The sequence below is a fragment of the Salvelinus alpinus genome, chromosome 16 (genome assembly GCF_045679555.1).
Source record: "Salvelinus alpinus chromosome 16, SLU_Salpinus.1, whole genome shotgun sequence".
NCBI classification, from domain to species: Eukaryota; Metazoa; Chordata; class Actinopteri; order Salmoniformes; family Salmonidae; genus Salvelinus; species Salvelinus alpinus.
In genome coordinates, this window is record NC_092101.1 from 46,008,057 (window position 1) to 46,033,951 (window position 25,895).

General features: G+C 43.9%; 3 protein-coding genes across 4 annotated transcripts in view; 1 reads left to right on the top strand and 2 right to left on the bottom strand.

Moving 5' to 3' along the window:
* The window catches only part of abhd8b (abhydrolase domain containing 8b), an 18,872-nt gene extending 8,896 nt beyond the window's left edge, over positions 1–9,976 (bottom strand). Inside the window, exons 1-2 of the mRNA XM_071346394.1 lie at positions 9,831–9,976; positions 681–1,475 (exon numbers count right to left, since the gene is read on the bottom strand). Coding sequence (XP_071202495.1) covers positions 681–1,475; positions 9,831–9,904 — 869 coding nt within the window. The 5' untranslated portion in view covers positions 9,905–9,976. The remainder of the gene's footprint in view (positions 1–680; positions 1,476–9,830) is intronic.
* Positions 9,977–10,020: 44 nt separating this feature from the next.
* On the top strand, positions 10,021–12,735 carry dda1 (DET1 and DDB1 associated 1). Its single transcript, XM_071346395.1, has 5 exons — positions 10,021–10,483; positions 11,089–11,169; positions 11,257–11,308; positions 11,461–11,522; positions 11,743–12,735. Exons 1-5 carry the CDS (start codon positions 10,475–10,477, stop codon positions 11,845–11,847), a joined length of 309 nt encoding a protein of 102 aa, XP_071202496.1. The 5' UTR covers positions 10,021–10,474; the 3' UTR covers positions 11,848–12,735.
* Positions 12,736–13,793: 1,058 nt separating this feature from the next.
* The window catches only part of ano8b (anoctamin 8b), a 150,391-nt gene continuing 138,289 nt past the window's right edge, over positions 13,794–25,895 (bottom strand). The window contains exons 17-19 of one of the 2 annotated variants that reach the window (XM_071346393.1): positions 21,221–21,331; positions 21,013–21,097; positions 20,574–20,817 (exon numbers count right to left, since the gene is read on the bottom strand). In XM_071346393.1, the coding sequence (XP_071202494.1) occupies positions 20,702–20,817; positions 21,013–21,097; positions 21,221–21,331 (312 nt within the window). In that variant the 3' untranslated portion in view covers positions 20,574–20,701. Of the gene's footprint in view, positions 20,818–21,012; positions 21,098–21,220; positions 21,332–25,895 lie in introns of both variants that reach the window. The other variant, XM_071346392.1, reaches the window with a different exon arrangement.

Consider the following 25,895-nt stretch of genomic DNA (forward strand, 5'->3'; position numbering starts at 1 on the left):
GTAGTGTTCATGATGTGGCGTTCATTATGTAGTGTTCATTATGTGGTGTTCATTATGTGGTGTTCATTATGTGGCGTTCATTATGTGGCGTTCATTATGTGGCGTTCATTATGTGGCGTTCATTATGTGGCGTTCATGATGTGGCGTTCATGATGTGGCGTTCATGATGTGGCGTTCATGATGTGGCGTTCATGATGTAGTGTTCATGATGTAGTGTTCCTTATGTAGTGTTCATTATGTAGTGTTCATTATGTAGTGTTCATTATGTAGTGTTCATTATGTAGTGTTCATTATGTAGTGTTCATTATGTAGTGTTCATTATGTAGTGTTCATGATGTGGCGTTCATGATGTAGTGTTCATTATGTAGTGTTCATTATGTAGTGTTCATTATGTAGTGTTCATTATGTAGTGTTCATTATGTAGTGTTCATTATGTAGTGTTCATTATGTAGTGTTCATTATGTAGTGTTCATGATGTGGCGTTCATGATGTAGTGTTCATTATGTAGTGTTCATTATGTAGTGTTCATTATGTAGTGTTCATTATGTGGCGTTCATGATGTAGTGTTCATTATGTAGTGTTCATTATGTAGTGTTCATTATGTAGTGTTCATTATGTGGCGTTCATGATGTAGTGTTCATTATGTAGTGTCTGTAGCTAACACACTTCAGTCTTCTCACCCATAGGAGTGTCCAATGAGGATGTTCCTCTTCCGTGCATATCTCTTAAAGATGGCCCTCATGTCCTCAGCCAGGGCGTAGAACGTGTACGCTGCCGCGATCTGAGGTGCAGAGCTCGCCCCGTGACCCGCCAGGTCAGGCGCGATGACCTCATAGCCCAGACGGGAGAAGAAGTCCAGCTGGCTGCCCCAGATGTCGAGGGAACCGCCCACGCCGTGCACAAAGAACACTGCCACGTCTGCGTGCGTCCCCTTACACGACGTGATCTTCCTCTCGCTGTCAATCACCACTGTGCGTTTGGGCTTCCGCCGCCGCTTCCGGGGCTGCTGGGTCAGATCTGGGGCTGATCCGAGGGTCGGGGATGGAGATGTCGCCGCTCCCCCTGTTCCAACCACTGACCCTGTCTTGTCCGCTTTGGGGTCAGCGGTGGCAGTTGGATTGGACGATGGGTCTGCGAGCTCCACCTCCACGGTACAGTTGGGTTGTGTGTCTCCGTTCGGAGTGTGTAACAGCTCCTGTCTCGCCTCGTTGCCCAGGTCCTCTATCAGTAGCTGCCCATTACGGTACACTGTGATCTTCCTCTTACGGTGGACGCTTCCCCCCGGACCCCTGGGCTCGTCCACCACCTCCCGCTCCGGGATGATGTGTCGGACCCTCAAGACACGACCCGGTTTGACCTCCACGAACTCGTAGCCGTCGGCGGCTTCCGAGGTTTCTATGGGAACCACGACGTTGGCCGACTTCCCTGTCAGGCAGCAGAGGAGGCCGTCCATTAAGGTGGTCAACATGGCTGCCCTTGGAGGGAAACACACACCGACACACGCATGCACACACACACACACAGACAAAAATACACACATAAACATCTATTGCATATGACTCATGTGGGTAATAATAATGTCTGCTGTTTTACTACACACACACACACACACAACATATGCTCACAAACCCACTCACAGCATGCACACACAAACACAGGGTAGTAGGATAATCCCTATTCTAAAGCCTTCAGAGGCAAGGTTAGTCTAAGTACCACAGAATAATGAACACAATATCTCAGCGATGGAAGAGTGACTACATAGACACGTCGGTGTCAATCTTCCTTCAGACGTGGCTTATTATAGGCTCTTATATGAAGCTTCTTCCTCTAGCAAGGCCTTATGGGTATTCATATAAAAGGTACAGTAATAGCCCATGGCTGAGTTAAAGCCGGCTACAGTGTGACAATGGGTACACTCTGTGTCTTCCAGAATCATTTTCGGGCTGTTAGAATCGGATTATGGAAAACGTTTTTTGGGGGAGTGGGACTACTCTGAATGAAGCAAAGATTACATGCACGTCACGTACACGTCGGTATTTTCACCCAACTTTTAACCTAAATCCAATGACATGGTGAAATTATTTGTTGATTTCAAGTTGAATTCACGTTAGTTGACAACTCAACCAAACGTGAATCCAAACTAGACGTCTATGCCCAGTGGGTATGCTCTTTGTGCAAATACAGACTGTTCAACCTCAGCCCTACTGGTTATTGTGGTTGGATAAGGAGGATTATAGTAAAACATTTCGCATATCATTCCTCTCCTCTCTTTTTCCCTATCTTTTTTGCATACTTCCACTTCCCACACAGTGCTGTGTGTTTTGTGATATCTGTAGGCCTTGATGTCTGACACATCAGGTTTGAACATCCTAAATCCGGGACAAGGTTTGCCTTGCTAGCAAACGTGTCCCTGGCCTTGACTACTGTGGTGTTGCCCTCCGTTTTCTCTCAGTGTATGTTCGGAAAGGCCAGAACATACACACCTGTACTGCGTTTAAGACGTAATAAATTATTATATACACGAGTACATATATAATAGCTTATTATATATCTATCACAGACCATACAACTTACTGTTAATAAATAGTCATCTCCACATTTTGTTGTGTTACAGCCTGAATTCAAAATGGATTAAATAGATTTTTTTTCTCAATTGTTGCACATTTATTGAAATAAAATACATAAATATCTCATTTACATAAGTATTCACACTCCTGAGTCAATACTTTGTAGAAGCAGTGATTACAGATGTGAGTATTTCTGGGTAAGTCTCTAAGAGCTTCCACACCTGGATTGTGCAACATCTGCCCACTATTTTCTAAATTCTTCAAGCTCTGTCAAATTGGTTGTTGATCAATGCTAGACAACCATTTTCAGGTCTTGCCATAGATGTTCTAGTAGATTTAAGTCAAAACTGTAACTCGGCCACTCAGGAACATTCACTGTCATCTTGGTAAGCAACTCCAGTGTAGATTTGGCCTTGTGTTTTAGGTTATTGTCCTTCATCTCTCAGTGTCTGGTGGAAAGCAGACTGAAACAGGTTTTCCTCTAGGATTCTGCCTATGCTTAGCTCCATTCCGTTAATTTTTTTATCCTGAAAAACTACCGTTAATTTTTTTATCCTGAAAAACTACCCAGTCCTTACCAATTACAAGCACACCCATAACATGATGCAGCCACCACAATGCTTGAAAATATGGAGAGTGGTACTAAGTAATGTGTTGTATTGGATTTGCCCCAAACATAACGCTTTTATATTCAGGACAAAAGGTTAATTGCGTTGCCAATTTTTTTTGCAGTATGACTTTAGTGCCTTGTTTGTAAACAGGATGCATGTTTTGGAATATTTTTATTCTGTACAGGCTTCCTTCATTTCAGTTTGTCAATTAGGTTAGTATTGTAGAGTAACTACAATGTTGTTGATCCATCCTCAGTTTTCTCCTACCACTGTCACGCCCTGATCTGTTTCACCCGTCTCCACCCCCCTCCAGGTGTCACCCATCATCCCCTGTGTACTTATACCTGTGTTTTCTGTTTGTCTGTTGCCAGTTCATCTTGTTTGTCAAGATTACCAGCGTTTGTCCTGTCAGCACCTGTCTTTTCCCAGCCTCTCTTTTTCTCTCCCTCCTGGTTTTTGACCCCTGCCTGTCCTGATGCTGAACCCACCCGCCGACCACTTTGCCTGACCCTGGGCCTGCCTGCCGTCCTGTACCTTTGCCCCTGTTGCTGTAATAAACATTGTTACTTCGACACGGTCTGCATCTGGGTCTTACCTTATCCTGATAACCACAACCATTAAACTGTTTTAAAGTCACCATTGGCCTCATGGTGAAATCACTGCGCGGTTTCCTTCCTACCGGGCAACTGAGTTAGGAAGGATGCCTGTATCTTTGTAGTGACTGGGTGTATTGATACACCATCCAAAGTGTAAATAATAACTTCACCATGCTCAAAGGGATATTCAATGTCTGCTTTTTATTTATTTTACCCATCTACCAATAGGTGCCCTTCTTTGCGAGGCATTGAAAACCTCCCTGGTCTTTGTGGTTGAATCTGTATTTGAAATTCACTGGTCGACTGAGGGACCTTATAGATAATTTTATGTGTGGGGTACAGAGATGATGTAGTCATTCAAAAATCATGTTAAACACTATTAATGCACACAAAGTGAATCCATGCAACTTATTATTGTATGTTTGTTTATTCCATGTGTAACTCTGTGTTGTATGTGTCGAACTGCTTTGCTTTATCTTGGCCAGGTCGCAGTTGCAAATGAGAACTTGTTCTTAACTAGTCTACCTGGTTAAATGAAGGTGAAATAAATAAAAATTGTGACTTGTTAAGCACATTTTTACTCCTGAACGTATTTTTCTTGCCATAACAAAGGAGTCAAATAGTTATTGACTCAAGACATTACAGCTTTAACTTTGAATTATTTTGTTAAAATTTCAAAAAACATCCTTCCACTTTGACATCCTGAAGTATTGTGTATAGGCCAATGATTATAATTTTTTTGTTTCAATTTAATCCATTTTCAAATCAGATTAACATCCCCCGCCCCCCCCCAATAAATCTAAGGGGTGTGAATACTTTCTGAAGGCACTGTAGATTAACATAGCGTCCTCCTGCCTATAAGACTGTCTTTAAACCACACCTCCTTTTCCTAGCAGTCTCCCTCAGTGTTCATACTAACTGGCGATAGAGATACTAACTGGCGATAGAGATACTAACTGGCGATAGAGATACTAACTGGCGATAGAGATACTAACTGGCGATAGAGATACTAACTGGCGATAGAGATACTAACTGGCGATAGAGATACTAACTGGCGATAGAGATACTAACTGGCGATAGAGATACTAACTGGCGATAGAGATACTAACTGGCGATAGAGATACTAACTGGCGATAGAGATACTAACTGGCGATAGAGATACTAACTGGGGATAGAGATACTAACTGGGGATAGAGATACTAACTGGGGATAGAGATACTATGACTTTAATATTATTCAGAATTCCAGTGGCGCCTGAGACCCCCTCAGATATGTCTCGTCACAAAACTCTAAATGACAAATCACTGAGTGGGACCTCTTACATTAATCCCACAAACTGTGGGCTGTTTTGTGGTTTGGCACACAATTATATATATTTTTTTAAATCACTCCTACGCTGTGGATCTGTTCCCGATTTAATTCATTTTGCTGATGTTGACATCATTCATGTGGTCTTATCTGAATAATACGCTTACAGCAAACGAGTGTTCAGAGAAATTGCCACCCACTGTCTTGGCCAATAATTCTGTTATTTATAACGTACCCAGCATAACATGCATGAAACTGGCCACAAAAATCACACATTCTTATTGTACACATTCAAATCACCCCACTGTCTACCCACTGAGGAACGAGCAAACACTTTTTGGCAACTCCAGACAATTTCCTTCCGAGTCAGCAATTGGGTCAAAATCTCAGTTTGGTCTATCAGTGATATGCTTATGTTGTCACCCCTACAAATTGGCCAGTAATATCTGCAAGGCTAGCAGTAGCAACACACAGCATTCCTGCCAATGGCGTAGTTAAGACAGTGTTACATAAGCTCAGACCAAAGGGTAGTCATCCCTGCGTAGGGATTGGTGCCCACGAAAGCCCATACATCATCAGATGGATTAGAAGTCACTATGGCCTCAGGGTGTTGACAGTCTCAGGCCTGCTAAGGGTCAACAAACATGAACAACAATCCCTCTCCTTCTAACAGGTGTGACTTCAGGCTTTCCTTCTGTTCTGCAAGATACATGGTATTTCTGTACAGCAACGTTGGCATTCTTGATATCAAGGTGTTGATAGCATCCTCAGAAGTTGGATCTGTCGCGTTCAAGTGCTATTTGGAACTTAGACATTTCCGACTTGCTAAATGGTTGTAGTTATAGACGTGCCGCGTTCAACCAGTTAGCAAGTGGCAAATTTCTGAGTTTCCTAGTTCTGACTGGCACGTGAACGTGGCAGCCTACTCAGAGGTTGGATCTATCAACACCTTGTTATCAAGGATGACACTTTTCCTGTACAGAAACACCATGCATCTAGAACAGAAGCAGGCCTGTGTAGGAGCATATTTCCTTTAGTAGCTGGGGAAGAACCAGCCTTTCAACGCTCTTCACCACTAAAAGGTTAAAGCTACAGGGCAGTAGTCATTGTTGCATCAGGGGTTGCTCTTTTTAGGTGCTGGGCTTATGGTGGACGATTTCCATATTATTGGGATGCCAGAGAGTGGTTCTGCCAGAGAGTGGTTAAAGAGCTCACAGAAAACACCTGCCAGTTGCTTATGGCACACATTTATTTAATTTCACCTTTATTTAACCAGGTAGGCCAGTTGAGAACAAGTTCTCATTTACAACTGCGACCTGGCCAAGATAAAGCAAAGCAGTGCAACAAAAACAACAACACAGAGTTACACATTAAGTAGGTGAACGCTGATGCTGTCTGACCCAGGTGCTTTCCGTTGTTTTGTCCTTTTAAACAGCTTCACCATCTTTTGGTTGGAGCTGAACAATTGTGTAACAGTGTGAGACATGTTAGAGAGGTCAGAGATCAGCTTTTCCCTTTCAATTGTAAAGTCATGTTGGTCAAATCTACAATAAAAACTGTTAAGATTCTCTGCAGGTCAACACAGTCTTTTCTGGGGGGGAGAATGGGAGAGTTTGGGTGTTATTAAGGGCTGCCAGTGTTTTCACACCCCTCGAAGCATCTTTACCCTCCTGAAAGAGCCTTTCCTTCTTCTCCTTGTACACTCTTGTAGCCTGTTTCATCTGCATTTTTAATTTGGATTGAATTAGTTTACCCTCAACCTTGTTGCCAGTGGTAAATGCTATATTATTTTCATTTAAAGTTGTTTTCAGGTCCTTTGTGATCCAGGGTTTGTTGTTAGAAAATAAATGAACAGTTTTGGAAGGAACCATCATCTCACAGAAATGAATACAGTCAGTGATAGCTTCAGTAGCCTCCTCAAGGCTCGCTCCCTCTGAACACACTCCTGCCTGCAGAGTCAAAGCGGCCCGCCGGCAGAGTCAAAGCGGTCCGTCGGCAAGAGTCAAAGCGGTCCGTCGGCAAGAGTCAAAGCGGCTAGTCGGCAAGAGTCAAAGCGGCCCGTCTGCGAGAGTCAAAGCGGCCCGTCGGCGAGAGTCAAAGCGGCCCGTCGGCGAGAGTCAAAGCGGCCCGTCGGCAAGAGTCAAAGCGGCCCGTCGGCAAGAGTCAAAGCGGCCCGTCGGCAAGAGTCAAAGCGGCCCGTCGGCGAGAATCAAAGCGGCCCGTCGGCAAGTCAAAGCGGCCCGTCGGCAGAGTCAAAGCGGCCCGTCGGCAAGAGTCAAAGCGGCCCGTCGGCAAGAGTCAAAGCGGCCCGTCGGCAGAGTCAAAGCCGCCCGTCGGCAGAGTCAAAGCCGCCCGCCGGCAAGAGTCAAAGCGGCCCGTCGGCAGAGTCAAAGCCGCCCGTCGGCAAGAGTCAAAGCGGCCCGTCGGCAGAGTCAAAGCAGCCCTGTAAGGTCTCACTGGTATCATTGTCCCATTTTCTGACCCCTTTCTTAACCACACCTTGTAGTTTGGTGCAATAGACTGGTATTAAATAAGATGCTCAAATCTGGTGTTCAGGCTGTAAATTCATGTATATCGTAAGCAATAGGTTCTGTACTAAACCAGAGGCGAGGCCAAGTTGACCAACCAAGAGAGAAGTCTATTTGGTACTAAAAACACACTAATTTCTAAATGCTGCTGAGAATTTGTTCCTTGTCCTCCAATGGACTGGTGTCAGCTGGAGGGTCCAATCAATACAAAAGAAACACTTCACTTGACCTATCGCTGGTTGACATCTTCAAAACAATCTATAGGATAGGAGCTTTGTCTTAAAACCAATCAAATACAGTTGGTGTGACATTAAACACAAAAGACACCCTAAAGGTAGTCTGGAACATTATTTTAATGACTATGTATTCATCGTCTAGTTATATAATTATTATAAAAAATTACATTAAATATTTAGCATCCAAGCTTATTTTTAAAACCTCAACCAGGAATGTACAATATTATCTCAGGAAATACCATGCAATAGGGGTGTGCAAAGAACAATTATTTGCCTTTACTACTATTCAATTGTCTAGGACTCCATTCCATAGAATGGAGAACAACCGAGCGTGCGCAGACTGCGGACTGCGTGAATGGGAAACTGAACGAGCGTCTGATGCGACAAATACACAGCGAATGCCAGCATGCTTATCAGCTTTTGTTCACCAGTTTGCAAGATACATTAGATCAGCCATGGCACTTTACACACGTCATATCACATCCCATTTTGGTATTTGATTTATGCTAATTAAATTCTGAGAATGTGTTACGCAATTGGTTTAGCAGATCTGCCAATTTCAACGGTGCGTGTTCCTTTTTAATCTTCTGTTAACACAACATGCCATCATAATCATACAGCAAGCTCCATACCCATACATTCTTGTTTCTCAAAAACGAAGAATCTTACCTTTTTTTTGTCGACGTCCACAGGGGTACAATTATTAGACAATACGCTTCTTTCTCTTATACTGCGTCTTCAAAACAGGAGCTCTATAATCTGTTGCAGCCAATCCAATAAACTAATCTAATTTGAGTCTGCAGCACTGTTCTCAACATTCTCACCCGCTAGTTTACATGGCTACTGCAATTTAAAAGAAAGGCGCGTTTATCAATTTCATTGCACCTTGAACGTGCCCGTGGACGCATAGTAGACGCGCACGCCAGGTGTCTACATGTGCAAGATTTTATCTATAAAGCGCACAGTTCACGCTTGTCCAACTGATCCATACCCTCGTCCTGTATCCGCATTATGGAGCTGCCCCCTACCGCTTGATTGACGTGAAAGAGAACCAGCTCTAGACACAACAGTGCCACCACCAGCCAACCAATAACATGTAGCCCCCGTTGATACTAACGAGAGAAAATCGTTAATACATATTGGAATATGCAGCATACTTTGCGAGCAGAGCTCTTCCAAAATATACCCCTGCAAGACGCATATAATTAAGTGTAGGTCTAACATCAATTTCTAGGTCATATTCTCCCTACAGCGCTGCACTGTGAATGAACCAACCCAGCTGTCTCCATGGAGATGGCACCCTATACATGATACATTGGGAACAATGTGTGACACTTTGTTCACCTCCTAGCTGACACACAACTGATACAGGGGTAAACAGTCCCTGATAAACAGTCCCTGAAAAGTACAATTTCAGTAAAAACTGCTTAGCTGTTTCCATTTACACTGGAACACATTTGAAATTGTAACTGATAGAGCCAATAAATCCCATTGGTTTCCAAACAACTGTATAGGGAAAATGTTACATGTTTCCATAATCATAATACCGCCCATCTTCCTCTCTCCTCATCCTCCTCTAGCTGACAACTGTGGCTGATGCAGTTGCTATTGGGTTTGTTGCTAAGGAACAGTTACCAGGGGATCCAGGTGCCAGAGAGGCAAGACCAGGCAGACTTCCATAAACCAGCAGTCACTCAGGGACAGAAGTATGATGCCCTGGTAACGGCCTATTCAGAGCCATGTTTCACACACATAGGCCTACCACAGAAATGATCACAGACTGAGCAGCTACATAAGTCTCAAATAAAGTGTATACATTTGCTGCAATTGCATGTTATAGGCCCTACATCAGTTTATTTAAACGGTATTATGGGATAGCTGTATACCATGTTAATTAACCTACATGTGTAATTAAAAGTAGGATTTCCCATGGCCTTTACATAATAGCAGTGAAGCAGAGTGGCAATAGAGAGCGGTTACTTACAAAGCAAACCCATGTCTCATTAAGGTCCAGTATCCTTGCACTAGTGAGAAAGAACTGGACGGGTTAAAGCACATTCCATATATACGTTAGAATAGATCAATGAGAGAAAGGAATCGACTGGATGCATCACTTCCATTCTTCCCTGCTATTATCTGTCAACCTATCGCAAGTTTTTGGGTGGGAAAAAAAAAATGATTGACAGCTTTCTGTCCAATTACGATACGATATATCGTGGTCTTAGATCACATGGGATAGGTTAATAGCCAATGGTTATGCTAGGGTTGTAGCTGTATGCAGCGTTTATGCTACCATCATGCTAAAGAGTTAGCCACGAAGCAAAGCAGTTTACATGTATTTATGGCCATGAGCCTCACTTTACTTTATGCGGCGTGTTTAATGATTATAGGTGGTGTAATTGGACCCAAGACTGTTTACAACAGCGTGATTCCAATAACAACTGAATGTGGAGGATTTCATAAACGTTGGCTAGGCTTGAGAGCAACTAGCTAGCTAACTATCCAGCTAACGACTGTTAGCTCGCCAAAACAGTTAGCTTTGGCTAGCTAACGTTACCTGCCATATTATCCATCCATCTGCAAGATATCAGTCGGCGTCTCGTCGTGGGACACTAAAAAGGGAAAACCATGGATAAGGTAGCTAACTTGACGGCAAAACATTTTGTGAAGAGAAGGCAGGCAGCTAGCTTGACAACTTAGTTATGGCAGCTTGGCTAGTTAGCTTAATGCTAGCTAATGTCATGCATGGTCTTATCATGTGGCTGTTCATCTGAGTTGTTTAATCGTATGATCTCAATTAGTTATCTAGCTTGCTATCTGTCTTCTTGGTAACATTCATGTTTCCATTGAATACTTGGCTAGCTTGTATCTTAGCTAGCCAAAAAGAATCCACCAAACAGACAGACAGGGAACGCCCAGTGTCAGCCACCCATGGCATCAGCCCCCCGTTTCGAGCAGTGCAGGGGTGTACCCCACCCATGTCATGGTGACTTGGAGGACACGTATTCCAGAACGTTAGTGTTCTTTGCTTCTCACTTTGTCTAGTTTAAACCAAACGCTGTCAAATGGGATATAGAGCATCCTTCATATTTAGCTAGAGGTCAACCTAGACATCCTGCAGGGCAAGAGGCTTGGTCACCCCTGAGCTACAGGATGGAAGATGCTCTGCAAAATTGTCTGTTTGGGTTCAGCCTACACCTTTACCCATACAACACAAACCGAATACGTTTCTTTTTCCAAAGGCGGATTTCTTAAAGGGTCTCCCCGTTTACAACAAGAGTAACTTCAGTCGGTTCCATGCAGACTCTGTGTGTAAAGCATCGGTGAGTGCCGACTATTAGAATATTTTCCATGTGAAAGATGAACATAAGTCTTGCTCCATCTGAATCTCTGTGAATTACTGTTTACAGAACCGAAGACCGTCCGTGTACCTCCCGACACGTGAGTACCCCGCAGAACAGAGTAAGTACCTCCATTCTTAGTCGAGAGGACAGACTTCATGGACATTTTATTTATTTAGCTTTTCTTGGGGAAAATATACTGCTAGAAATAGAACTATGGTTTTGAGAGGGGGGGATGAAATCTGAGTTTTGAAATTCTCTTTTACTTACCAGTTATTGTCACAGAGAAAACCAATATCCTCCTGCGCTACCTTCATCATCACTGGGACAAAAAGGTGAGGTTGATGGGAGGGTTACTGAATAGATAGATGCTATCCAGGTGTGAATGTAAGGTGTCGTGCAGCAACAGTTGTAACCTGTCACAGACCAGGGCACTGGGAAGCATGCTCACTCTTAAACGGAACATCAACTTTGTGGAGCAGGTTGTCAATCAGGTGTGTCCATGCTTTCAGTTTAGTGAGTGACAGTACTATATTTTCCCTCTCTGTTGAACAGAACGCAGCGAAGAAGAGGGAACAGGAGCAAGGAGAGGGAGGGAGTCCAGCACCTCCACGCAAAATCGCCAGGACAGATAGCCAAGAGATGAACGAGGACTCTTAGGAGTGTGTGTGTACAGATGCGTGCATCTGTGGAGGAAGCACACGGACAGGCCCACCATGACAGACATGAAGACAAACAATCTGAGAAAGAGTCCGCCCTGGTTTGGGAAAGACGTAACATTTTTTTCTTTTTTTTTGTTACCTTTTGCAAAAAGCTTCCTGTCAGATCCAGTGTTGTTTTCAGCTTCACTGCCCAGCCTTGGCCTCATGAGGGCACTGCAACACCTTTCCACAGTTTGCTTCTGCAGACCCAAGTATACATTGTGATTGTGAACTGCTGCCTGCCACAACCCGGCCACCACAACAGGGGAAGAAACTACCTCCCAGACTTGTGTTAATGTTCAATATGCATTATCTTCCATGATTCTGTTCTGAATTTGTGTGTTTTTGAAGTTTGTGCTGGCTTGTTTTACCGTACATTTTAGGACTGAGTTCTTTAATCTATTGCCTCCTACTGGTCAATAGGGATAACATGACAAGTGACTCAACAGCTTACTAGCTTAGTTTGAATGTTTGCAGCTTTCTGGCAATGTATGCTGTTTAAAAGGGTATTGTAGAATGACAAGACAAATTGTTTTAGTCACCAGGTGTTGACTACTCACTTTACCAGAATTGTATGGAATTTGTTTACACTGTAATCGGTGTACCCATTATGTATGTTTGTGAAGATCTCACCTTACCAGCACAACCAAGTGATAGCAGAGGTAGAGCAAAGAATAGAAGCCTATGTCAATATGAGGGGTGGTGAGAGAATGTTGTATTCAGTATGAAGACCTGTGTAAATATTATAGCCAGTGGAAGCTGTTAGATATTAAGATCTAGGCTTTATATTTCTCTAAAGAAAATGACATTGCATCTGACTTTTGTCAAATAAATCTATATGTGGCTACATGGCTATAATAAGTATTTATTATAGGGGGGGGGGGGGGGGTTGTGTGGAGAAGAGGATACAGGGATATGTACCACAGGAGGTTGGTGGCACCTTAATTGGGGAGGATGGGCTCTTGGTAATGACTGGAATGGAATCAGTGGCATGGTATTAAGTACATAAAACACATGATTTCTATTTGTTTGATGCCATTCCATTTGCTCCGTTCCGGGCATTATTATAAGCCGTCCTCCCCTCAGCAGTCTCCTGTGGTATATAAGTAACAGACCACTGCCATGGAATGCATGAACAGAAAGGTGCAGTCGCCATCCTGCCTTGTTCCAGAGATTCAGCTTGTACTGGTGTTGTACTACTGTACAATACTACACTGATTTCTGGAGTTTATTCAGAATGCTGCAGATAGAAATGTAATGAAAAGAGCTGACATGAGTAGTATCTGCTCTATATTATACATTTCCTTGTACTTTTATGTTGGACCCTTCTGAACAGGCCCCAGACCTTTGTTAGTGTTTACGCTGCCCAACAAAGTCACGGCAAGTCTATTTTCCCCTCAGCTCCAGATGCTGCAATCGGTGTGAGTTTCCTACTGTACCTGCCATTGAAGCGTAAAGACATGCTCTACTCTTCTGCTAGACTAGACTGTTCTGAATATCCACTCTATGCTAGACTAGACTGTTCTGAATATCCACTCTATGCTTCTGCTAGACTAGACTGTTCTGAATATCCACTCTATGCTTCTGCTAGACTAGACTGTTCTGAATATCCACTCTATGCTTCTGCTAGACTAGACTGTTCTGAATATCCACTCTATGCTTCTGCTAGACTAGACTGTTCTGAATATCCACTCTATGCTTCTGCTAGACTAGACTGTTCTGAATATCCACTCTATGCCTCACCCTGTTTTATTGTATATTAGGTAAAACTTTATTTTCAGCTTCGCTCCAATAAAAGCAGTGATTTAAAAGTAATGTCCGTTGTCATGTTATTGAAACAATGTAAATTGTAAATTTGTTTCACACTTTTATATTGTGTGTGTGTGTGTAAACAATAATAACACATTTCAATTTAAAATTGTTTTATTATCTATATTTCAGATCTTACAAAAATATGACAAAATAAATTAAAAGAAATAAATAATCCCATTTCTCAGTATCATATTTTTCTTGAAAAGAAAACTTATTTTTTTTTGTACAGTGGTACATTGGAAGAGCACATGATGTCTGGTCAGTTAGTGAGGCTGTCATGGAGATGTTTTATTTAGTTAGGACGGCGTAAAGGGAAGGGTTCTACATACTGGTAGTAGGTGTACAGTACATCTCACCTCATCCACTGTTTACTGTTCAGTTCAACGATGAGGCTACCCCTCCCCCGTCAGGCTATCCCATCAAACCAATACTGTAAAGTAACACTGCTTTAGAGACTGGATTTAGACAACTGTCCCAAACAATGTTTCATAAACAAAATTCCCTCTGCTCTCGTTTCACAAGCATTCTAAGCATTCGTAACTAAGCAGTGCAGTGATAGAACATCAAAAGGTCAAGTCGTTCGGAGCACTTCCTTACAGTTTGAAATTACACAGTTCCCATTGATACTGACATGAGCCGTTTCTCTACTTCAAAGTGGCTCTGTCTGATAAAACCGTCCCATAAGGATTAACGTGTCTACTGAGACCAAAGTCATGCACCATGATGGCCACTGACCCAACAAAGGCTGCATCTCAACAGTCTTACTAACACGGTCTTAGCTCTTTGTCTCCTTTCCTTCATCTGCACTGATCTGAAAAAGGAAGGACAGGTCAAAGCAAGATGTTAGTTGCCTGCTGGGAATTTGCTTTCACATGTTCAGCACTTTTTGATCAGAGATGGGGAAATAGAGGAAGCCACTCAGCACTATTAAGTTGTTAGCCTGTATCAAAGGTGAAACAAACACAGAAACCAAGCCAGTGTGTTCCAGAGGCACAGCAGGCAGGTGTACCGTGGATGATTGTTACTGACAATGGCCTACGACAGATCATCTATTCAAACACTAGTCTGACAGCATCTGCTTCACAGCTACAGTAAATGAGAAATGTCTCAATCGTGTCTCTCATCCGTGGCCTAGTTATTTGGCATTATTCACAAATTAATGATGATGATGACGATATTAACCAAATGTTTTCCTTATAATGACTTAATTGGCTGTAGAGGGAGGTGGAAATGTGAGGATGAGATCAAACGTCACTCACTCCCACACAAACTGCTATTTCTCTTTCCTTATTGCCTTGAAGTGTCTTTTCAGCTCATATCCCATGTAACTACTATTGCTACCACAACTAGTTCAGTCAGAGATGTAACTACCACAACTAGTTCAGTCAGAGATGTAACTACCACAACTAGTTCAGTCAGTCAGAGCTGTAACTACCACAACTAGTTCAGTCAGAGCTGTAACTACCACAACTAGTTCAGTCAGAGCTGTAGCTACCACAACTAGTTCAGTCAGTCAGAGATGTAACTACCACAACTAGTTCAGTCAGAGCTGTAACTACCACAACTAGTTCAGTCAGAGATGTAACTACCACAACTAGTTCAGTCAGAGATGTAGCTACCACAACTAGTTCAGTCAGAGCTGTAGCTACCACAACTAGTTCAGTCAGAGATGTAGCTACCACAACTAGTTCAGTCAGAGCTGTAGCTACCACAACTAGTTCAGTCAGAGCTGTAACTATCCACAACTAGTTCAGTCAGAGCTGTAGCTACCACAACTAGTTCAGTCAGTCAGAGATGTAACTACCACAACTAGTTCAGTCAGAGATGTAGCTACCACAACTAGTTCAGTCAGAGCTGTAACTACCACAACTAGTTCAGTCAGAGATGTAACTACCACAACTAGTTCAGTCAGAGATGTAACTACCACAACTAGTTCAGTCAGAGCTGTAACTACCACAACTAGTTCAGTCAGTCAGAGATGTAACTACCACAACTAGTTCAGTCAGAGATGTAACTACCACAACTAGTTCAGTCAGAGCTGTAGCTACCACAACTAGTTCAGTCAGTCAGAGATGTAACTACCACAACTAGTTCAGTCAGAGATGTAACTACCACAACTAGTTCAGTCAGAGCTGTAACTACCACAACTAGTTCAGTCAGAGATGTAACTACCACAACTAGTTCAGTCAGAGATGTAACTACCACAACTAGTTCAGTCAGAGCTGTAACTACCACAACTAGTTAAGTCAGCCAGAGCTGTAGCTACCACAACTAGTTAAGTCAGCCAGAGCTGTAGCTACCACAACTAGTTCAGTCAGTCAGAGCTGTAGCTACCACAACTAGTTCAGTCAGAGCTGTAACTACCACAACTAGTTCAGTCAGAGCTGTAACTACCACAACTAGTTCAGTCAGAGCTGTAACTACCACAACTAGTTCAGTCAGAGCTGTAGCTACCACAACTAGTTCAGTCAGTCAGAGATGTAACTACCACAACTAGTTCAGTCAGAGATGTAGCTACCACAACTAGTTAAGTCAGTCAGAGATGTAACTACCACAACTAGTTCAGTCAGTCAGAGATGTAACTACCACAACTAGTTCAGTCAGTCAGATATGTAACTACCACAACTAGTTCAGTCAGTCAGAGATGTAACTACCACAACTAGTTCAGTCAGTCAGAGATGTAACTACCACAACTAGTTCAGTCAGAGATGTAACTACCACAACTAGTTCAGTCAGAGCTGTAACTACCACAACTAGTTCAGTCAGAGATGTAACTACCACAACTAGTTCAGTCAGAGATGTAACTACCACAACTAGTTCAGTCAGAGCTGTAACTACCACAACTAGTTAAGTCAGCCAGAGCTGTAGCTACCACAACTAGTTAAGTCAGCCAGAGCTGTAGCTACCACAACTAGTTCAGTCAGTCAGAGCTGTAGCTACCACAACTAGTTCAGTCAGAGCTGTAACTACCACAACTAGTTCAGTCAGAGCTGTAACTACCACAACTAGTTCAGTCAGAGCTGTAACTACCACAACTAGTTCAGTCAGAGCTGTAGCTACCACAACTAGTTCAGTCAGTCAGAGATGTAACTACCACAACTAGTTCAGTCAGAGATGTAGCTACCACAACTAGTTAAGTCAGTCAGAGATGTAACTACCACAACTAGTTCAGTCAGTCAGAGATGTAACTACCACAACTAGTTCAGTCAGTCAGATATGTAACTACCACAACTAGTTCAGTCAGTCAGAGATGTAACTACCACAACTAGTTCAGTCAGTCAGAGATGTAACTACCACAACTAGTTCAGTCAGTCAGAGATGTAACTACCACAACTAGTTCAGTCAGTCAGAGATGTAACTACCACAACTAGTTCAGTCAGTCAGAGATGTAACTACCACAACTAGTTCAGTCAGTCAGAGATGTAACTACCACAACTAGTTCAGTCAGTCAGAGATGTAACTACCACAACTAGTTAAGTCAGTCAGAGATGTAACTACCACAACTAGTTAAGTCAGTCAGATATGTAACTACCACAACTAGTTAAGTCAGTCAGAGCTGTGACTACCACAACTAGTTCAGTCAGTCAGAGATGTAACTACCACAACTAGTTAAGTCAGTCAGAGATGTAACTACCACAACTAGTTAAGTCAGTCAGAGATGTAACTACCACAACTAGTTAAGTCAGTCAGAGCTCAATACTTATTGTTGCCACTATGTTCATGAAAATGCTATATTCAGTCTCAATGCAGAAGCATGGACCATGCCATTATGTTGTAGCTTGAAGTACATTATAGATAGGCAATCCATGCAAAATGAAAGAAGGCTATGTATGTTTTAGGCCAAAATGCATATTTGACAATCATTTTAGTTAACCTCATCTCATATTTAAAGCACAGAGAGAGATGATCAGAGATGAAGAGAATATAGTACCAGGGGAGCTTCTTAAGAGTAGGTTTCCTATTTCAGACAGGAGGTGTGTGTGTGTGTTTCAGCCCAGACGGAGTGATGGGATGTTCCCTATTGATACCCACACTGAGAATCCAGGTCAGCTGGAGACCCTATATTGGGTGGTGGAACGCAGTCTGAAGAGGTGGAGTACTAAGAGATCCTATTGGTGGAACGCAGTCTGAAGAGGCGGAGTACTAAGAGATCCTATTGGTGGAACGCAGTCTGAAGAGGTGGAGTACTAAGAGATCCTATTGGTGGAACGCAGTCTGAAGAGGTGGAGTACTAAGAGATCCTATTGGTGGAACGCAGTCTGAAGAGGCGGAGTACTAAGAGATCCTATTGGTGGAACGCAGTCTGAAGAGGCGGAGTACTAAGAGATCCTATTGGTGGAACGCAGTCTGAAGAGGCGGAGTACTAAGAGATCCTATTGGTGGAACGCAGTCTGAAGAGGCGGAGTACTAAGGCATGGACCAGTAAAAGACTAGTGGTGTGTCTGTGCCACTGTCCCTCTAACACTGTATTATTGCAAAGATCTTAGCCAGAGAGGATGGAGTGGAGGTGCATAGTTCATGTTTCTGTCTCTCTAACGCTGTGCTGAATCTCACTTGCTGTGGAGCGCCACGGTTCCTCTTTTCAATGAAGACTGGGATTTAATATGAGTTCATGAACACAGATGTAACATCAGATTAACGTCCCCAAATCATAACGTTAGCAATAGGGGTGGGGAACGCAAAACTGACCTTGGATCAGTATCCAGGGGCAACTTCATCCTACTCTAAGTTAGATGTATAAAACACTCTCTTGTACTCTGGCACCATCCTCTGGCCACATTATAGAAAAGAAAATGGTTGAATTATCCCTTTGGATTTGCTTACAAAAGGAATTTAGAAATCTGTCATCTCTATGCTATCACTGCCAGTGTAGTCAGAAAGGTGATGCTTTGGCAACAAATTCCATTGGAAATAAATAGAATAAACAATATAAAATATATATCAGCTCTCAAATGAATGACGGGGACCATCATGGGATTTAGGAACTAGGGATGATCGGATGAAATGACAACAGCATCTACAGTACAAGATACTAGCGATAATAAAATCCAACGTTTGTATATGTTATGTTGTGTTATGAGGCAGACCGGTATAGTTCTTCCTTCCACCTGCAGTCAGAACAGGCTCTGCTGTCTCAGTGCAGAACGTCAGGGTTTAGTGCAAATCTTCTCTCTTTCTATGTCTAGTCTACTCACTAATCTAGTCAGATCTGTGTGCTGAAATGGAGAGACATTAGTATACTGTGTAGAATGTCTCTCTGCAGGCTTGAATGGGGAGAGATTAGAATGGCACACAGCAAACTACAGGAACCCAGACTTTCCATGTTACATACCGTGTACTGTATAATCCACATCAACATCCTGTGGCATCAGTCTCTCTCTCTCTCTCTCTCTGTCTCTCACTCTCTCTCTCTCTGTCTCTCTGTCTCTCTCTCTCTCTGTCTCTCTCTCTCTCTCTCTCTCTCTCTCTCTCTCTCATACTGATGCAAGACAGAGCCTGTCTTTTATCAAACGATTTTCACCTTTGCCTTTCACAACGTCAAACACAACATCCTGTTTCCCACACACTGTGTCAGACATACACTTCAGATATTGCCGTTGTTTTCATGGGATGTACTGTATATACAAAACTCATGACTGCTCACGTATGCCTTCAGATGGGAGTGTGGGTGAAAAACAAAGAACTGGACGTGTTTTGCAGTACTGCTCAGATTTGAAACACTGATTTGATATTGCTCGACTAGCACAGCCGGTTCGTATAAGTAGAAAAGCCGATCGGCCGTCACAGTTAAAAATGAGTCTGATATCAGGCCACCGTTGTGTGGTGACTGTGAAAGGTCTCATTATGCTTTTGATTCACACACACCAATCCCTTTTTTTCTTCTGACCTCCAAACCAAGATGTTATGTTTCAGTGGCAAGATGGCCGCCAGGATGCTTACAATTTTCAGAATAGAATAAATCAAGAAACACTGCTCTCCCTTTTTTTGGAAAATGCTCGGAAAGTATCAGAAATGCAGCTCATGCATTTCTATATGTATTGCAGACAAAAGAGGAGTGTGTGTGTGTGTGTGTGTGTGTGTGTGTGTGTGTGTGTGTGTGTGTGTGTGTGTGTGTGTGTGTGTGTGTGTGTGTGTGTGTGTGTGTGTGTGGCCACGGGTAAAAGGGTGGGTTATGTCTTCACCATTAAGCCTAAAAGTCTCTCAGCAACAGCAACAATGCAGACCCACACATCCCATCATCATTACCATTAGTCCTTCACCCCCTGCAGCCCCCAGGCAGCGTCTACATACACAACCTCAGATCCAGACAGCACAGAGAGAGGCTTGACCTTTTCTCCCCATACGTTTCTCCTTCTAGTAGATATATTAAGTTAAGTTCTCATAGCAGTTTGTCATCTCCCTATCCAAAGAGAGCCTAGACTTTCGGGTCTGAGGAGTCTGTGTGGTGTCCGTTCTCCCCCTCATCCCCTCCAGGCGAGGGGATCTCGTCCGGCACCCCATTCAGGTCAGACTTGGTGAGCTGTTTGTCAGATCCCTGGGAACCCTCCCCTGGTCGGGGTAACTGGGATCCATTCACACAGGAGCCCCCCTCCGACTTCCCAAAGTTAAACAGTTTCCCAGGGTTGAACGACTTGCTCGGCGACTGAGACCGCTCCTGGTTACCGCCGGGGGCGGTCGCGGTCGTCGTGGTACTCGTTGCCACGGCTGCAGCTGCAGCGGCAGCAGCCGCTTCCTTCTTATTCTCAGGCGACTTGAGGAATTTGAAGCTGAGGAACCCTGGGAGCTTGGGTTCGTTTCCGGTGGGAGACTGAGGGGAGCGCGCGCTGCCGGAGGAGAACTTGCTCTGTAAGGGGGTGATCAGTTTGAGCTTCATCACGTTGTTGTTGGCCAGGAGGGAGCTGGGCCTCTTGGGCTTGTCCCCACCTCCACCCCCTCCAGAGCGGGACTTCCCCCCGTGGCTCTTGTCGTGGTGGTGGTCTCCCCCGGAGGAGTCCTTCCCCTCATCTCTCTCCCTCTCCCTGCGAGCCTGGTGCTCCGTCTGCCTCTGCCTCTCCTCCTCCTCTCTCTTCCTCCTCTGTAGCTGTTGATAGTGCTGCTGCGCCTGCCGCTCGTGTTTCTGTAGGGAGATTAACAACTGCTACAACAACTCACGCAATCACAGTCTGACAAACATGTGCACACTCTGAACTGTGAAACTATCTGACCTTGATGGTCATTTTCAATCTTAACTTCTACTAGGTACAGCCAGAAGAGGATAGCCCTCTGAGCCGGTTTCCTCTCTAGGTTTCTTCCTCCTGGAGAGTTTTCCTACCCAATCTGCTTCTGCTTCTGCTTGCTCTTTGAGGTCTAGGCCGGCTTACTGTTTCACTTTGGGTTACTGGGTCACTTTGTAACAACTGGTGATGTAAAAAGGTTTTTATAAATCAATTTGATTGATTATTGCTTGATCGATAGAATGAATTGCTCACAACACCAATGTGATTCAGGCATTGACCAAATAAGCCATTATAACAATTTACCTTAAAAGCCTCCCTGCGTTGGTACTCCAGTTTGGCCATCTCCTCCCCCACCCAGCTGGGGATGTCTGGGATTGCTACGTGAATGATGTACTTCAGCAGGATGGCAAAGTGCTGTGAGAGAGAGACAGAAAGAGAGATGAGGGGGGAGAGAGAGAGAGATAAAAAGGGGGAAAGAGAGAGAGGGGGGAGGGAAAGAGAAAGGGAGAGAGAGAGTGAGAGGGGGGAGGGAAAGAGAAAGGGAGAGAGAGAGTGAGAGGGGGAGGGAAAGAGAAAGGGAGAGAGAGAGTGAGAGGGGGGAGGGAAAGAGAAAGTGAGAGAGGGGAGGGAAAGAGAAAGGGAGAGAGAGAGTGAGAGGGGGGAGGGAAAGAGAAAGGGAGAGAGAGTGAGGAGGGAAAGAGAAAGGGAAAGAGAGAGTGAGGAGGGAAAGAGAAAGGGAGAGAGAGAGTGAGAGGGGGAAGGGAAAGAGAAAGGGAGAGAGAGAGTGAGAGGGGCAGGGGAGAGGAGATATACAGTATATATAGTACATACTGAGTATACAAAACAGTGATCTTTCCATGATATAGACTGAGCAGGTGAATCCAGGTGAAAGCTATGATCCCTTATTTATGTCACTTGTTAAATCCACTTCAATCAGTGTAGATGACGAGGAGGAGACATGTTAAAGAAGGATGTTTAAGTCTTGAGACAACTGAGACATGGATTGTGTATGTGTGCCATTCAAACATTGGCTTTTCACGCTCAACAGTTTCCCATGTGTATCAAGAATGGTCCACCACACAAAGAACATCCAACCAACTTGACACAACTGTGGGAAGCATTGGGGTTAACATGAGCCAGCATCCCTGTGGAAAGCTTTCTACACCATGTCGAGTCCATGCCCCGACGAACTGAGGCTGTTCTGTGGGGAAAAGCGGGGGGTGTAACTCAATATTAGGAAGGTGTTCTTAATGTTTGGTATACTCAGTGCATATGTAACCGGTGTGAAATGGCTAGCTAGTTAGCGGTACCCACTAGTAGCGTTTCAATCGGTGACGTCACTCGCTCTGAGACCTTTAGGTAACAATGCCTCGAGGGGGACTGTTATCGATGTGTGCAGAGGGTTCCTGGTTCAAGCCCAGGATGGAGCGGGGAGAAGGACGGAAGTAATACTGTAACATATATAAACTCAGCTGAAAAACAAACGTCCTCTCACTTGTCAACTGCGTGTATTTTCATCAAACTTAACATGTGTAAATATTTGTAGGAACATAACAAGATTCAACAACTGAGACATAAACTGAACAAGTTCCACAGACATGTGACTAACAGAAATGGAAATGTGTCCCTGAACAAAGGGGGGGTCAAAATCAAAAGTAACAGTCAGTATCTGGTGTAGCCACCAGTTGCATTAAGTACTGCAGTGCATCTCCTCATGGACTGCACCAGATTTGCCCGTTCTTGCTGTGAGATGTTACCCCACTCTTCCACCAAGGCACCTGCAAGTTCCTGGACATTTCTGGGGGGAATGGCCCTAGCCCTCACCCTCTGATCTAACAGGTCCCAGACATGCTCAATGGGATTGAGATCCGGACTCTTCGCTGGCCATGGCAGAACACTGACATTCCTGTCTTGCAGGAAATCACGCACAAAACGAGCAGTTATGGCTGGTGGCATTGTCATGCTGGAGGGTCAGGTCAGGATGAGCCTGCAGGAAGGGTACCACATGAGGGAGGAAGATGTCTTCCTTGTAACGCACAACATCCTTGCTGCATGCCTAAGGCACGTTCACGCAGATGAGCAGGGACCCTGGGCATCTTTCTTTTGGTGTTTTCAGAGTCAGTAGAAAGGCCTCTTTAGTGTCCTAAGTCATCATAATTGTGACCTTAATTGCCTACCATCTGTAAGCTGTTAGTGTCTTAACGACCGTTCCACAGGTGCATGTTCATTAATTGTTTATGGTTCATTGAACAAGCATGGGAAATAGTGTTTAAACCCTTTACAATGAAGATCTGTGAAGTTATTTGGATTTTTATGAATTATCTTCGAAAGACAAGGTACTGAAAAAGGGACGTTTCTTTTTTTGCTGAGTTTATATGCTGTGTAAAACGTTAAAGCATCAAAAAGAAATGTCTGCTCTCTCTCTAGTGCGTGGTCTTCTTTGAATCAGTGACTTTGAATCAGTTTTCTTTGAATCAGTTTTCTTTGAATCAGTTTTCTTTGAATCAGTGACTTTGAATCAGTGATAGGCCTACTGCACTCTGACCTATGCTGTCCATGAAGCAAGAGGACACAACAGCTGTGACCTCTTTACTGGCTGCATTGCTGTGCTGTGTTGATTTAGTATGTTGAGACCCCCCCCCCCCCCCCTACACCCCACCCACCGGTAGTGTGACGGAGTGTCCAGAGATTGTGTAACACTTGACCTTTCCTACAGGTATGTACAGTGACTGGCTGAGACTCGGGGTTCACGTCACTCACCACCCATCTGCCTTATCAACACCCACAGATATACCCAGGAGTGAAGCACCTCATAGAAAACTTCATCGTCTTTACTGCTATGGGCACTTAGTTGTAGAGCTGAAAGCCACCTCAGAAAAGGATACATTTCATTGCGGTAGCTGTGGTTGGCTTCAACATAGTCTTTCATAGACACACCTGCTGCTGGCTGGTGAGCAAGACTCTCCCTTCTCTGGGATAAAAAATATATATATATTTTGACATTACCAAATAAAGATTTAAAGTTCATATGAAATAAGACAGCAGATATATGTCATATTATGATGACTTAAGCTCACCTGAAAGCATGCTAGTAGACTGAGGAAGTCTTGATACCCAAAACACATTGGTGCAGGTCACGATAAACGTTTGAAATATGTCTTTTGGAAGACAGTAAGAGGACCATAGCTCACTGAGGTGACTTCTAAAGAAACACATCTATAAGGCCTGCTGGGTTGCTGTCAGTTTGAGAGGTTGAGCTGCTCAGAGATCAGTTTTCTAGCCATATATCTTCACCTCAACTATTAGAGGATGTCAATCAAATCTAATTCTGGACCAGTGCTGAGTGTTAGACTACCACAAAATCCCTATTTAACCCTGCCAACACTGAAACAGTGTGAGACTGAGAGACTAACTCATAAAAACATGGGTCTATGCAACTCAAACCCCCATCAGCCTACTGAGTTAAAGCCTAGGCATTACCGTCCCGTCAGAAAGTATTCACACCCCTTGACTTACACAAAATACTCTATAATGTCAAAGTGGAAGAAAATAATAAATAAAATACACTAATTGTCACGCCCTGATCTGTTTCACCTGTTCCCTTGATTGTCTTCACCCCCTCCAGGTGTCGCTTATTTTCCCCAGTGTATTTATCCCTGTGTTTCCTGTCTCTCTTTTGCCAGTTCGTCTTGTATGTTTAGTCAAGTCAACCAGCGTGTTTTTCCCGTACTCCTTTTGCTATTCCTCCCGGTTTTGACCCTTGCCTGTTTCTGGACTCTGTACCCGCCTGCCTGACTATTCTGCCTGCCTTGACCACGAGCCTGCCTGCCACTCTGTACCTCCTGGACTCTGATCTGGTTTTGACCTTTCTGCCTGTCCACGACCATTCTCTTTCCTACCCCTTTGGATTATTAAACATTGTGAGACTCCAACCATCTGCCTCCTGTGTCTGCATCTGAGTCTCGCCTTGTAGTAAGCAAAAGTGTTAAACAAATCAAAATATATTTTTATATTTGAGATTCTTCAAAGTAGCCACCCTTTGCCTTGATGACAGCTTTGCACATTTTTGTCATTCTCTCAACCAGCTTCACCTGAAATCCTTTTCTAACAGTATTGAAGGAGTTCCCACATATGCTGAGCACTTGTTGGCTGCTTTTCCTTCACTGTGCGGTCCAACTCATCCCAAACCATCTCAATTGGGTTGGGGTCGGGTGATTGTGGAGGCCAGGTCATCTGATGCAGTACTCAATCACTCTCCTTCTTGTGTTGGGTCATTGTCCTGTGGAAAAACAAAGGATAGCCCCACTAGGCGCAAACCAGATGGGACGGCGTATCGCTGCAGAATGCTGTGGTAGCCATGCTGGTTAAGTGTGCCTTGAATTCTAAATAAATCAGACAGTGTCACAAGCAAAGCACCCCCATACCATCACACCTCCTCCTCCATGCTTCACGGTGGAAACCACACATGCAGAGATTATTCGTTCACCTACTCTGCGTCTCACAAAGACAATTTTTGAAGAATTTGGACTCATCAAACCAAAGGACACATTTCCACCGGTCTAATGTCCATTGCTCGTGTTTCTTGGCCCAATCTTCTTCTTATTGGTGTCCTTTAGTAGTGGTTTCTTTGCAGAAATTTGACCATGAAGGCCTGATTCAAGCAGTCTCCTCTGAACAGTTGATGAAAGCTACCGCTTTCAAGGAGCAGGACTCTAATCTGGAAGCTTATAAGAAATCCCACTATGCCCTCCGACGAACCATCAAACAGGCAAAGCATCAACACAGGACTAAGATCGAATCGTACTACACCAGCTCTGATGCTCGTCAGATGTGGCAGGGCTTGCAAACCATTACAGACTACAAAGGGAAGCACAGCCGAGAGCTGCCCAGTGACACGAGCCCACCAGACGAGCTGAACTATGTCTATGCTCACTTCGAGGCAAATAACACTGAAACATGCATGACAGCACCAGCTGTT

Coding starts and splice junctions, on each gene's coding strand:
- dda1 (XM_071346395.1), top strand. Junction 11,309..11,460: donor TGAGTACCCCGCAGAACAGA/GTAAGTACCTCC, acceptor TTTACTTACCAG/TTATTGTCACAGAGAAAACC. Junction 11,523..11,742: donor ATCATCACTGGGACAAAAAG/GTGAGGTTGATG, acceptor TCTGTTGAACAG/AACGCAGCGAAGAAGAGGGA.